We start from the raw sequence: 12,971 nt of genomic DNA, 5'->3' as shown, positions 1-12,971 counted from the left end.
CCCCACCCCCTGCAACACCGGGCCCTGTTCTCCTCCCCCTCCCGCCCCCGAACACCGGGCCCTGTTCTCCCGCCTCTCCCGGTAGCGCGAGGTCCCCTTGTCCTGCGGACACGGGCCCTGCCCTGGCCCCACCCCATAAGGTGGGTTCCACCCCACAGACAGGGCCCTGTCCCTCCCGGTAACGCAGGGCTGTGATGGCACGGGCCTGTCCTCCACCAGTGGGGACCGGGGCAGCAGCAAGGGGGAGCCCCGCTGGCCATGGGAGGTTCCCGGTGGTGCTGCCCCCAGCTGGCGGATGGCGGGTGGGGGCCTGGGTGGATCCTGGCGGCTGAAGGGGCTCTGCGTGGGGACCTGCCCTGGGGGCTAACGAGGGGCAGTGAGGAGGAGACCCAGCCTGGGGGGGCCTCCGCAGGCGTGAGGACTCACCCTGGTGTCCTGTGCAGGGGCTGTTTTGGAAGCCCCGGTCCTGCCTGGGTTGATGGTGGGACGTAGCCATCTGGGGGCTCAACTGGCTGCAGCCTGCGACGGTGGCCTGGGTGGGAGCAGTGGCAGGACACAGTCAGGTCAGCACGGGGCCCGAGCCTCTTCCCRGCACGGGCTCTCGGGGCAGACAGGCTGCGTGCGCTGCGGCTGAGGCTCGTGCTCAGGCGCAGAAAGCGTCGTGTGCTGCCTGAGGAGAGCCCCCCGCCTCCGCGGAAGCGCAGACGACAGCTCCTGGAGCCGCGTGCGGCCCTCTACGCAGATGATTTAATCTCCGTAAAAGCGTTGCTGCTTGCTGGGGTGGGAGGTGCCATAAATCTGCCTGGGCRTTGGCAGATGGTCCCCGGTGCCTCAAGGACGCACTCCCTGTGCAGGAAGCTGCTGGGAGTGAGGATGCTCCTACGTGCGCCGGCCCTGGGCTCCCTCTCCTGAGTGCTGAGCAGCCTGGGGACATCTGCGCTTTCCCCTCTGYCCCTGGGAGCCAGGTTGTGCTGCTCAGCGTAGGCCTGGGCTCGGCTCGTGGGAAAGCCTGTCCTGCCTGCGCTGCGCATGCAGACGTGCCCGTGAAGGGGTGGCGCGTGGTGCGAGCCGGCTGGGTCCCTGCATGCCCCGTCCTTCCCGTGCGCCCACTGGCTGCAGCCCTCCCTATAGGGATCACTCGAGCTCCGAGGGCGCTGCTCGCAAGTAGTTGGCAATCAAGGATGTCTGAAAAAGGAGGACTGCGAGGAGTGGGGAGGCTGCCCCGCTGCCCCGTGCCATGGCCCGGCAGGAGCGCCAGCAAGCCGTGGGGCGCGAGGGCTCTGCTCCGTGTGCACCCGCTGGCCGCCCTCCCTGCTGCCTGCGGGGGTGACGGCACGTTCCCCTGCCTGCCACACCGCTGGGGTGCTGCCAGGCCACCTCACTGTTCCCTGAGTTATTTTTGTCTTATTTGATGGAATTTACTGCCTGGCACCTGCTATATCACTGGGTTGCTCAGCTACACATCCATCTGCCTGCTCTCTGGAGGCAGGCCAAGGCAGAGCAGGGAGGTCTGTCCAGGACCGGTCCCTGCCCCTCTGGGCCACTGTCACCCGTTGCTGTAGCAGGGTTTGGTGCAGGCTGTGGCCATGGGGCCACTCCGGGCTGCAGTTTGGTCTCAGTTTTTGTGTTAGAGCCTGGCCCTGCTGTGCTGAGGTGCCGCTGCAGCGTGGGGCTGCCCAGACAAGCCAGCTCCCCTTGCCACGGCCTTGCAGTCCTCGGGCAAGCTGTGCTGTTTTGGTACGCAGCTGCATGGCACGGCCGCTCTGCGCAGTGGGCTCATCCGGGATCAACCCGCMTGGTTGAGAAGAGGCTCCATCTTTGAGCCTGGACCTGCCTGGAAACACTGCTGGGAACAGCATCCCCGCCGGCGCCGGGCAGCTCAGGTCCACCCCTGCCGTGAGCGGGGCCGTGGTGTGGGGCGAGCACCGCTGTTTCCCTGGAGCCGATGGGACTCGGGGGGGGGGGGGGCTCCCGCCAGGACTCTTCCCCCCTGGGGCAGGCCCGAAGGTGAACTGGGGCAGAGCCAGGGCGGTTTTCTGGCAGTTTGTTGTGCCTGGCACCTCCAGCAGCGCACACCTGCCGAATCACTGTCCCCCGGCCACGAGAGCTGCGACGTTGGCTGTGCTTTGCCTTCTGCGTCCAGGGCCGTGGGCCAGGACGCCAGCAGGGTCTGGGCACAGTGGGCAGCAGCACGTGCCCGCGGCGGTGACCTTGCTGGCCCTGCCTGTGGGGAGCAGTCCCGTGCTCCCGCGGTAGCAGCACAGCCTCTAACTGCCTGCCAGCGAGGCCCGTGGGGGACGGGGGACGCAGACAGCGTGCCCTACTTAGACTTGGGCCTGTTTCGAGGCCCCTGACCTCGGGGGGAGGCAGCCTGTGGGGTCAGCCGGGTAGCCCCAGGCTCGACCTGGCTGGGAGCCGGGTGCTGCCCTGCTGCCCGCTAGCTCTGAGAGCAGGCGAGAGGGCCCGGGGCAGGCCGGGCTGGAGCGGGCACGGAGCCGCTAYGGCTGGCCGGGGTCCTGCCTCCCCGTGCGTCCGTTCCTGCGGTGCTGTGGCAGGGAGCGTGTCCTGCACAGGCACCTCGGGTCGCGAGCRACTCCCGCCGGGCCTGGGGTGCAGGCGGCCACGGGCAGAGCACGGGAGCCTTCACCCGTCTCGCTGGCCGCGCGCCGGAGCTCCCAGCCTGGCACCGCGCTGCGGTGTGCAGCCTTCCCACCCAGCGCAGTGACGGGGTCAGGCGCGGGGGCTGGCCTCTGTGTTGATGCGCTGCTCCGGACGGTCCCGGTAAGCTCCAGCCCCGCGCCAGAGCTGTGGCAGGGCCGGAAAGGTGCTGAGCTGGTGGCGAGCAGCGCTGGCACCGGCCCTGAGCGGGTGAAGTCATCGCGAGGGGATCAATCCGGCCGCGCTCCTTGGCCCGGGGAGGGGTGCGCAGACAGACCTGTCCCCACCTGGCAGCGCCAGCGCTGCTTCGTCACCGCCTGCCCCCCGTCTGGGCTCTGYGCCCGGAGTCTTGGGCAGTGAATGAGTAACGCCGGCGGTGCTGGCTGCGCTTTCTCAATGAGCGCCGAGCGGGGGGAGCCCGCCTGTGCCGAGCGGGAAGGCTGCCCGCGGCAAGCAGGCGGCCAGCAGTCCTGCCTTGTGGCCTTGCCTGCCATCGCCTGCTGCGGCCGCTGCCCCGGCACCTGGGCTGGCGGGGGCTGCTCCTGCCGCTGCAGGCTCCAGCAGTGCTGAAGCTTCCTCCTGTTTCAGGCCCTCAGCTTGCCCTTCCCCACCAGGCCCTTCCCAAGGGAGAGACGGAGCTGGCGAGGGTGCTGGGCAGGCGCTGTGACCCCAGCTGCGGGCTTCGTGCCCTGTCCTCACCCCGAGTTTAGCTCTGCGCCCTTGGGAGCGCTGGGTCCCCGGCTGGGCCGCCTGCCCCCGCGCTGGCTCACCGGGCACCGGGGCGTCCCTGCGCGAGGACTCCTCCGGGTCCCCCGCTCTGCTGCCGCAGGGGCTGCGCTGGCTCTCCAGGGCCCCCCGGGAGCTGCTGCGGTCCGTGGTGGGAGAGGGGGCCGGGGCTGGGGCTGGGGCTGGGGCCATGTCGCTGGCTGTGCTGTACCCGCAGCCTCGGGCGGGAGGGGAGCGTTGGAGCGCCGGGAGCAGCAGCGACCCGTTGGGGAGGGCCAAGCTTTCGGTGCCGAGAGACRAGGCAGCACCTCCGGGTGCCGCGCTGAGGCGGGCGCCGGTGCTCGGTGACGTGCTGCTGGGAGACGCTGCCAGGAGCGAGCCGGCTCTGTGGGGCTGCGGTGGCCCAGGCCAGCCCTCCTGGCCTCGCTGGGGCACGGCCAGGTCTCACCGGCCTTGGCCGGGGCCCTGGCTCCTGCCCGGCCTCCTGGACCGCGGCCAGGCTCCGCTGGCCTGTGCTGGCTCCTCTGGCTATTGCAGGTCTCGCTGGGCCGTGTCCAGGCCCTCCGAGGTTTCTCAGCTTCCCGGGGGCCGTGCTGCGGCCCTGGTCCGCGCGCGACAGTCGTGCTGGGCTGCGGCGGGGGCGTTGCGGTGCTGGCCTGGGAAACGGCACCCGCGGGCAAACACATTGGGGCCACGGGGCGCTGGGGAGGCTGCAGGCGCCTCCCCTGCAGCAGTCCTGGGTCCGAGACCGCATTGGGCTTGACTAGGATCCGCTCTGTGGAGCGCTGCTGGGCACCGTCACGGAGAGCCCCATGGCCTGGGAAGGAAGGAGGAGCGAGTGCGGGGCCCGGTGGCGGGGCCCAGGCGTTCCTGGGGGCAGCAGCCCTGGCTTTGTGCATGCACCGAGCGTCTTCCACTCACCAAGCGGCGAGGAACCGCACAGAGAGTGGCCCGGCCGTGTCCAGTCCTGCCCAGGCCGAGCGGGCGGCTCGTTCGGGGCTGCAGGCAGACGCTGGGTGGAGGGACGGGACACCGGGGCCGGTGTTCCTGGTGAGCGCTCGAGGTGCACGGGGTTTCTGTGCAAGAAGGGAACAGGAGCAAAGGGGGGCTGGAGACGTGCCTGGGGACTGCCTTGCGAGGAAGGCTAGGAAACAGGGAGCCTGTAAAGAAGAAGGAGCGCCGAGCCAACGGAGTTGCRTCAAAGAGGTCAAGGTGTAGGGGAGAGCAGGAGCTGCCAAAAGCCCAGCTGAGCAGGACCCTGCAGAGAAGGCGAGGGCACAGCGAAAGGACCTGCACACTGACATGGAAACAGGGCGCAGAGCTGTGCCAAGGGCCAGGGAGCAGAGAACCTGGGGCCGGTCCTGGAGCCGAGCGAGCCTAACCTGGGTCTCGGTGCTGGTGATGCCGCTGAGCAGCGAGAGGGGCACAGGCAGGGTTTGGCTTTCCGGGGAGGAAACCTAAGGGGCTGAATTTGCGCAGGCCTCGGGCAGCACTCGGGGAGGGGGCTCGGGGACACACGGGCTGAGCTCGGGGGTGGTGGCCGCGGGCGGCGCGGGGAGGGGGCAGCAGCCCAGGCAGGGGCTGGCGGGGCTGCCCCTGGGACCCGCCGGTGCCTCGTCCTGCCCTGACGTGCGGTGGGCGTCTCAGCGGGCTGTGCTGGTTGCAGGGGCCCTCATGGGAGCTGGCGACGTGATCGCGCAGCAGCTGGTGGAGCGGAGGGGGCTGCGCGGGCACCAGGGCCGCCGCACCGTGAAGATGATGGCCATCGGCTTCTGCTTCGTGGTGAGTGCCAAGCGCGTGGTGGGTGTGGGGGGGCCTGCGCTCATGCCGAGCGCTGCACGGGCAGCGGTGTGACAGAGTCGCGTGTCAGGAGGGCTGTTTCAGCCAGGGCATGAAACCTCAGTGCCCAGACGAGGGCCAGGCTGTGCTGGTGCTGCCTCCTGCAGCCGCGGTAGAGCTGGGTCCCCCCGAGGAGCTCCCTGCCCCTGCACCCTGGGGAGGTTTACCTGGCCCRAGGGCGACTGCACGCAAATGTGCAAATGTGCCCCGCTCTCCTGCATGAGGCAAGGCTGGATCATAAGTGCAATTGCTGGATCCAAATGCAATCCAAGGCTGGACTGAGGCAAGCACAAAGCCCCGACACCCAGCTGTCCTGGTGCTCGTGCTGGCGCTGTCTGGGCTGGGTGCAGCCCCGGCTGCGCGGCTGCTCTAGGAAGGGCAGGGGAGCCTGCTGGGGGCCAGCAGGGGAGTGGGGCTGCGGTGTCCCCGCATCCATCCCCAAGCGGGGCAAGGCTGGCTGCCCCCGTGGCAGGCAGAGGCCCCGGTGCAGAGCCTGCACTGTGCAGGGGGGAAGTGGGGCAGGCCCCAAGTCCCTCCGTCCCGGTGCCACAGGGCTCTCGAGACCCCCAGCCCTGACCCCCCCATGGCCTAGGACAGCCAGGCCCTGCCCCTCACCGCTTGGCTCCTGCAGGGCCCCGTCCTGGGCAGCTGGTACAAGGTCCTGGATCGGCTCATCCCAGGAGCCACAAAAGCTGTGGCCGTGAAGAAGATGGTTCTGGACCAGGTCAGTGCCGCGTGGGTGCGGGGTTTCTGTGCGGGACTCGTGCAGCAGGAATGCGGCAGGAAGGCACAGCTGTGTGGCTGCAGGGAGGTTTCCATCCTGCTCTGAGACCCCCTGCTTGGTGCAGCAGGTCCTGGGCAGGGAATGGTGCCCAGGAGCTGCTCCATGCGGGTACAGGGCTGCACCATGCAGTCCCTGGGGCATCGGGCAGGTGCTAATCTCAACCCTGCAGCCCAGAGTGTCTCTGTGGGGCGCCCTGGGCCAGCCTGTTGCTCTCACGGGAGCTGTAGTGTTCGTGTTTCACCCTTTCTCCTGTGGCCAGTGATGCCATCACTGTTCAGAGCTGCCTTATGCATCCTCTGCACAAGAGTAAGGGAGACTTGGCAGTGCCGTCCCTGATATCCTTGCTGCTTTGGTGTCTGCTGCTGTGAGGGCCCTCGAGGAGACCCGGTGCTGCCCTGGCTCCCGCCTAGCAGCCACCTGAGCTGGTGGAGGGATGGGGCTGGCAGGTTGCAGAGGAGGCATCCTTAGCCTGGTCTTGGACCGCTCCAGATTTGTGGCCCTTTCCTGTTTGGCTCTGTGCTGGGGGCCTGGCATGGGGCCCACAGGCTGAGCAGCCCCAGGGCATTGGGCAAGCTGGCCTGTGCCTGCGGGGAGAGGTGCAGCAGGCAGCCCTCGTGCCCTGCCCAGTGCTCCCCCGTCACCCTGCTGCTGGCCTGCCTCTGGAGTCCTCGACATGGGGCTCCGACTCCTCTCTTACAGGGGGGCTTTGCACCGTGCTTCCTCGGCTGCTTCCTTGCCATCGCGGGGGCGATGAATGGTCTGTCAGTGCAGGAAAACTGGTCCAAGATCCAGCAGGTGAGTGCTGCCTCCTCGGGGTGGTGTGGGGCTGTCCACAGCCGGTACAGGGGCAGCCAGGACGCCTTGGCGGCTCCCCCGGTGCGTCAGCGCCGCAGGCTGCTCCTGTTCGGGACGGCGGCCGTGCCGGTGCCCAGGCCTTGCCTGCTCCCAGCACTGACTGCAGGTCTCCGGCACAGCTCTCCCATTGCGCTTTTCCATCCTCAGTCTGGCCCAGACCAGCTGCCGCAAGCTCCTGTGCAGCCCAGGACCCAAGCCCAGAGCCAGCTCCGCTGGTGCCCCATGGCCGGGCCCGGGGAAGGGGAGGCAGCTGCAGGGCAGAGGCTCGGAGGCCCTGTGCTTGGAGGCAGGGCCCAGGAGCTGCACGGCCGGTCCTGTTGGGTGCCTGGTGCCGCCCAGCTCCCCGCACGTCCTGCCCCGCTCCTGGCTGCGTCTCCCGGGGCCATTACTGTGATGGCTCCTATTAGCAATTGCTGGAAACTAACGCAAGTAGCTGAGACAGCGGGTCCGGAGGGTGAGTCACCAGGGAGGGGGCGACCGCCCCACGCAGGCTGAGCCTGGTTGCRCCACGGCGAGTTGCACCGGAGGGCTGGTGTCTGCCCTGGTGGGGTGCCGAGCAGAGCCGCTCTGGCACACGGGCGGCTGCCTTGGGCTGTAGCCAGGGTCGGTGTGTGAAGGGCCGCCCGGCCCAGCCTGGCCCTGTTCCCGCAGACTGCGAGCTGGTGGTGCTGCCCCAGCCGGGGGTCTGGGCCCCAGCTGCGTGCCGACCATAGGGAAGGAGCTCTGCCTGGGGTCCCGGCACAGTCCCGGCACAGCCCCGTGCGCCGTTGCCCAGCGCGCATTTCTCCGCATGGCTGCTCCCACCCCGCCGGGCACTGACCAGCTGCCCGCAAGGCTTCAGGCACGTGCTGGCAGAGACCTTCCCTGCTTTTAGTCCCCGCCCTGGAGTGCAGACAGCAAACCTTGGCAGGAGGACTGAATTACCCCTTTTCCTTCCCCCGGCTTTGCTGAGAGTCTCGCTTGCAGTAGCAGCCATGAGGTACTCCAGGACGTCCCGGTAGCTCTCACATCCCGCATGGAGACAGGCAGTCGGCACAGGCAGCACCCCTAAGCGTTCCCGTCAACCCCAGCTGTGTTTCTCAGCCAGGTCCTGCTGCGTATCTTGCCTTGCCGTATCCCTGCTAAATGGGCTGGGGCCTGACCACTGGAGGGCTCACGACACTTGTGGTGGGTGATTCCTCCAAGCTGTGGCTGCCCCCCAGCAGATGGGTGCTGGGGCTTGTGCTCTGCCCTGGGAGATAACTGTGCTGGGCTGGGGCCAAGCAGCACCTGCTTGTAGCCACCTTCACCCCTGGCTTGGGGCACATCCTTCCCTCTTCACGTAGAGGAAACGTCACYGGAGCATCCATCACCCCTGCGCCCGCTCTCCCCGTTCTGGGCTGCCAGCCAGCGCTGGAGGAGGGCTGGGCTCCCGGCTGAGTCACAGCCAGGCCGGGATGGAGGGGACTTGTCCTGCGGCCATGGGACAGGGCTGCGGCGTGTCTGCAGGTGCGGCATGAGGTGCAGCACATGGGGTGCTCAGCCTGGCTGCTCCAACCCCAGTGCTGCTAACCGTCTCTGCCCCCTTGGTGCCTGGGAAGGTGTTTGGGGGACACAGGCCTCAAAGGGCTGGACCAGGGCTTGTGGCAGGCCTGCGTCCAGGAGAGGAGCTGAGTGCTCCTTGCCTTGCCCCCGTGCCCAAAGCTGCTGCAGGGGTCCTGGCTCACCTTCTGCCCTTGCAGCACCTTATCCTGCCCCACGCCTGCCCCCTGCTCTCCCCACACGCTGCAGCCAGCTGGGCCTGCCCAGGCTGAGTGGGACGTGGTGGCCTGGCTGTGGCAGCATGGGCTGTGCCTGGCGTGGGAAGGGCTCTTGGGGACAGAGCAGCCGTGGCCAGCCCTCCCGTCCCTGCCTCCCCTCTCCTGGCCCCAGTGGGCATGTCTTCGGGAAAGGCGCAGGCAGCAGGTGGGGAGGGAGGAGGGGAACCGCTCAGTACCCAACCGGAGAGGCTGTGGAGTCCGAGGTGCCCATGGCGAGGAGACCGTGGTGCTCTGCCCACTCCTCGTGCCTGCCTGCAGGCCAGTCTGCCTCCACCTCGGGTTGCAAACGGCTCTTCAGAGACTCCCCCGCACTGGTGCTGCCAGCAGGCTGTGCCACCCTCACCAGCAATCCCAGCCTCTGCCCCGCGACAGCCGGGGCCTCCCTGGGCCTGTGAAACAGCTGCCGCTGTCAGGACCATGGGCTGGGTGTGCTGGGCAGGGCTGGGGTGCCCGCAGGAGCTGGGTGGCAAGCTCACGGTCTTCCTGTCTCCCCAGGACTACGTGGATGCCCTGCTGACCAACTACTGCGTAAGTGCTGGCGCCAGCGGGAGCCGAAGTCAGCCCCGCGCGTGTCTGTCCCCAGAGCTCCCAGCGCGTGCCCTGCTGCCGTGCCGCTCTGCCCCATCCCCCTGCCCGGGGGGCTGCCCCAGGCTCAGCTCAATGCCCTGAGCGCATGGGGGCCCTGCCGAGGCGGGGACAGGGAGCAGGGTGCCAGCTGGATGCCTGGCCATGGCATCCTTCACTGCTCTGTTTCTCCTCTTTCCAGATCTGGCCACCAGTGCAAATTGCAAACTTCTACTTCGTYCCTCTGAACCACAGGTAGTAAGATAGCTCCAGCCCCAGGCCCAGCCCCGCGGCTCCCGGTCCCTGTGGCCGTGGCTGCCGATACTGTCCCTCTCCGTCCCCAGGCTGGCTGTCGTCCAGTGCGTTGCCATCGTCTGGAACTGCTACCTCTCCTGGAAAGCAAATCGGATGTGAGAGGAGAGGCCCCCCCCTGTGACTGCCCCGTCTCCCCCTGTGCTGTCTGACTCTGCACCGCATCCAGAGCCTGCGAAACAGGTGCCCTGGGCCACGGATGGGGATGGGGGATCCAGCTGCCCAGTGTGCTGGGCAGCATCCGTCCAGCCCTCTCCTCGGGAGCCCCCATCTCCTGCCGCTCCAGCTGTCATTGCTCCCAGGGATGTGGGGAAGTAAAGCTGGAGCCTTGTCTGCCCCAAGCCAGGCCAGTGCCGGGGGTTGCTCCGGGCCTGGGTGCTGGCCCCGAGAGCAGCGCGGTGCCCTGGGCTGAGCCGGGTGCCCCCTGCTGCCGCCTGCCCCCGGAGCAGCAGGGTCCCCGCTGCTCTCTGCGCTCACCCTGGCCGCAGGCAGCTCGGTGTGGGCAGGCCGGGGGTGGCCGAGGGCTGGGGACTGCGGGACTGCTCCCACAGCGGGCAAGGCCCTCCCCACGCTGAGCTGCGAGGGTCACGTCGAGCAGAGCTGGGCCCAGTGTCTAGCCCTCACAGGGCAGGAGCCCCCAAACCTCCTGCCTTCCTGCCACCTCGGAGGCCGGCCCCCAAACCCTGCACAGCACGAGCCCGGGGTGGTTCCCGTCCCTGTGTCCAGGCCCAGCGTGGCCTGGCTGCTCCCAGATTCTGCCAGTGCCGTGGGGCAGCTCTGCCCCTTGAGGCACTTCTCCGTCCTTCTCGCTCACTCCTCTCCCTGGCCCCGCGTGCCTGGGGTATTTCTGCTCTGCAGGGGTGGTCTGTCCTTTTCCAGTGGTAGATCCCGGGAGAGGGTGAGGAGTGGGAGCACTGCAGTCCTGGTGCGGCTGCCTGGCACATCGTGCCATGGGTTAGGCATGGCCCAAGCTCAGTGTTGCACCTGACAGCCGGGGTTAATGCTGCTGAGGAGGTGGCTGTCCAGTCTGCCCTGGCCTCTGTAGTCCTGCAGCAGTGAGCTCCACAGTCCGGTTAGGCTTTGCAGTGAAAGTAGGTTTTCTTTGTGACCCTGCTGCTGGCGGTTGGAGCACCCAATAAACAGGGTTGTTCCCTATTGATTCTTGTGACAACTGAGTTCATGGACCTCTGCCAGGGCCCTGGCCCCTCTCTGTCCCACGACGTAGGGTCCTGAGACAAGCCTTGTCCTGGCTGTGAAGAGGCCCGTGAAGCTGCAGCTGCCCAGCATTGCTGCTGTGTGGAGCTGCCCGTCCTGTGCCCTGGCTCATGCGGCTCCTGCCCAGCCTCCCCCAGGGCTCTTTGGCCTGACGCATCCTGACCCGGGTCTCTGGGAGCAGAGCAGAGCAGAGCAGGATCACGGTGGTTAATCTCGCTCCAGGGCCTGAGGCTCTGACCCGCTGGGCGGTGCTGCTGCAGCCCAGCAGTGCTGGAGGCAGCCGTCCCGGCGTGCTGCTGCCACCAGGTACAGGCTGGGCCAACCAGCCACAGGTACAGCATTAGCTGACCGTCAGAGCACTGTCTTTCCTGCTCCCGGCAGCCTCCTTCCAGGCCCAGCATGGAGCCTTTTTCCATGCCAGCCCTTGCACGCTCTGGACTTTCACTGCAGCCCTTTAACTGGTTTGTAAGGGGTCAGGAAGGGCTGGCCCTGCTCTGGCCCTGGGCTGCTAACGCAGTGCCTAGTTCCTCCATCAGAGGAGCTGCAGTTTCAGCCTCCTTGGGCCTTTCCCATGACTTGGTGCCTGTGGGACACTGCTGGGAGCGCCGGGGGATTTGACTGGGGGTGGGGGGCAAGGCCTGGCTGTGGGTGCTCCATAACAGGGCTGCTCTGGGAGAAGGGTGATGCAGTGGAGCCCCTCGGTGGGTTGGTGGCTGCCACAGCTGTCCTGCGTGGCTGCGACCCAGACCTGCTGCAGTGCCAGCAGGCCCACGCCGTGCTCACAGCTGCAAAGAGCACGACAGCAGCCGTGGAGTGTTTCTTGCTGGAACACAAGGCAGCGGTGAGCTGAGCAGTCGGACACGAGCCGGCAAGGCTGGCGCTGGAGTATTGCAGCTGGACCAAGGGGCTGGTCCAGACTATGGCAGATGAAGTTCAAGCAATGCGTGTGGGAGATGCAAGCTTCACAGTGCACCCTGCACAGGGACGGGGCCCGCAGAGCCCTCCCATCTGCAGGTCCTTCAGTGCCTGAGGGGCTGCAAGGAGGCTCCAGCTCCAGGACTGCCTGTCTCTGCCCTGCAAGGAGAACAGCCTCTGGCAGCCCTGGGTCTCCAGGCTGGGGCATAGCAGAGCCGCCCGCCTGCGCTGGCATTGCCCCAAGGGGCAGCTCTTGCTGTGGGGCTGGGTCCGTGCAGTGGGGCTGTGCAGGAACAGCACTGGGAGAAGTGCTGGAACAGCCTGGCATCAGCCACCAGGCCTGGCTGTGGGCCTGAGCCCAGACGCTCCTCCAGCCCGTCCTTCGGAGGCTGGGGCCCGGGGACTGTCCCCGGCCAAGTGCGCAGAGGCCTGGCAGTGACGTGCTGGGACCAGCTCCTGGGTGAGCACAGGGCAGAAGTTGTGGGCACGTGCTCGTCCACCCTTCCAGCCACGGCACCGGCCTGGCCCCAAACCCAGGCAGACACCACACACAACCGACGGCAGAGCACAAAACAGCGATTTGCCAAGCAAATCTGTGTCAGCAACCCTCGCCATGCACATTGCGCTAGCCATGCTGCCTGAGTCACCTTCACCATCACCTGCCCGGCCAGGCCCAGCCACCAAGTACCGCCTGCCCGGCTGGCCACCACCACTCGACATGAGCTGGGCACTTGTGCCTGGGACCACCAGCCCTGCCAAGGTGGGGGCTGCAAAGGCCTAGGCCCTGCTGGGCTCTGCCCTGGAGCTGTAGAAAAGGCGGTGTCAGCCTTCACACCAGCTCCATGTCAGGGACCACATGGCCCACCCACTGCAGGCAGGATGGTGCCTCACCGCGTCTGCGCAGTGCTGCGTGTGGGAAACACAGTGCTACGGTCAGGTGAACCACTGCCCCAGGCTCTGCAAAACGGCTGCACCATGAGAAGACCCCACTTAGGGCCGGTCTTAGCGGCTGCACCAGCATTGGAGCTGGTGGCAAAGCAGTTCCCCTTGGCTGTGAAGCACCATGAGGCTGAAGTTCGGGGTGTTCTGGGAGGGCCACAGCGTTCGGGGGCCTGCAAGAGCCGTGCAGTGCACCGGCAACCACCTTGCCTCTTGGCAGCAGCAACTGGTGCCCAGAGCTGGAACATCCTGCATGCACCAGCAGCGCCGTGGGCTCACGGTGCCTTCGCACTATGAGTCACAGCTATTTGGCCAGTGGTGCTTCCTTGCTGTTTTGGGCTGTCTGCAGAGCTTGGCCTTCGGAG

General features: G+C 67.5%; 2 protein-coding genes across 3 annotated transcripts in view; both read left to right on the top strand.

Annotated features, from left to right (window-relative positions):
• Positions 1 to 367, top strand: part of CAD (carbamoyl-phosphate synthetase 2, aspartate transcarbamylase, and dihydroorotase) — an 18,705-nt gene extending 18,338 nt beyond the window's left edge. The window contains exon 43 of the mRNA XM_026055888.1: positions 188 to 367. Coding sequence (XP_025911673.1) covers positions 188 to 367 — 180 coding nt within the window. The remainder of the gene's footprint in view (positions 1 to 187) is intronic.
• A 3,257-nt stretch (positions 368 to 3,624) lies between these two features.
• On the top strand, positions 3,625 to 10,696 carry MPV17 (MPV17, mitochondrial inner membrane protein). 2 transcript variants are annotated; one of them, XM_026055891.1, is made up of 8 exons: positions 3,625 to 4,813; positions 5,051 to 5,166; positions 5,855 to 5,947; positions 6,707 to 6,802; positions 7,010 to 7,316; positions 9,157 to 9,189; positions 9,428 to 9,480; positions 9,570 to 10,696. In XM_026055891.1, exons 1-8 carry the CDS (start codon positions 4,687 to 4,689, stop codon positions 9,687 to 9,689), a joined length of 945 nt encoding a protein of 314 aa, XP_025911676.1. In that variant the 5' UTR covers positions 3,625 to 4,686; the 3' UTR covers positions 9,690 to 10,696. The 2 variants fall into 2 exon arrangements, with proteins under 2 accessions (XP_025911676.1, XP_025911677.1); XM_026055892.1 differs by lacking the exon at positions 7,010 to 7,316 and having other exon boundaries at positions 3,632 to 4,813.
• The last annotated feature ends 2,275 nt before the right edge of the window (positions 10,697 to 12,971 follow it).

This window comes from Apteryx rowi, unplaced genomic scaffold (assembly GCF_003343035.1).
Source record: "Apteryx rowi isolate R43461 unplaced genomic scaffold, aptRow1 scaffold_1272, whole genome shotgun sequence".
Taxonomy (NCBI): domain Eukaryota; kingdom Metazoa; phylum Chordata; class Aves; order Apterygiformes; family Apterygidae; genus Apteryx; species Apteryx rowi.
This window is presented reverse-complemented; position numbering and strand designations above follow the sequence as displayed.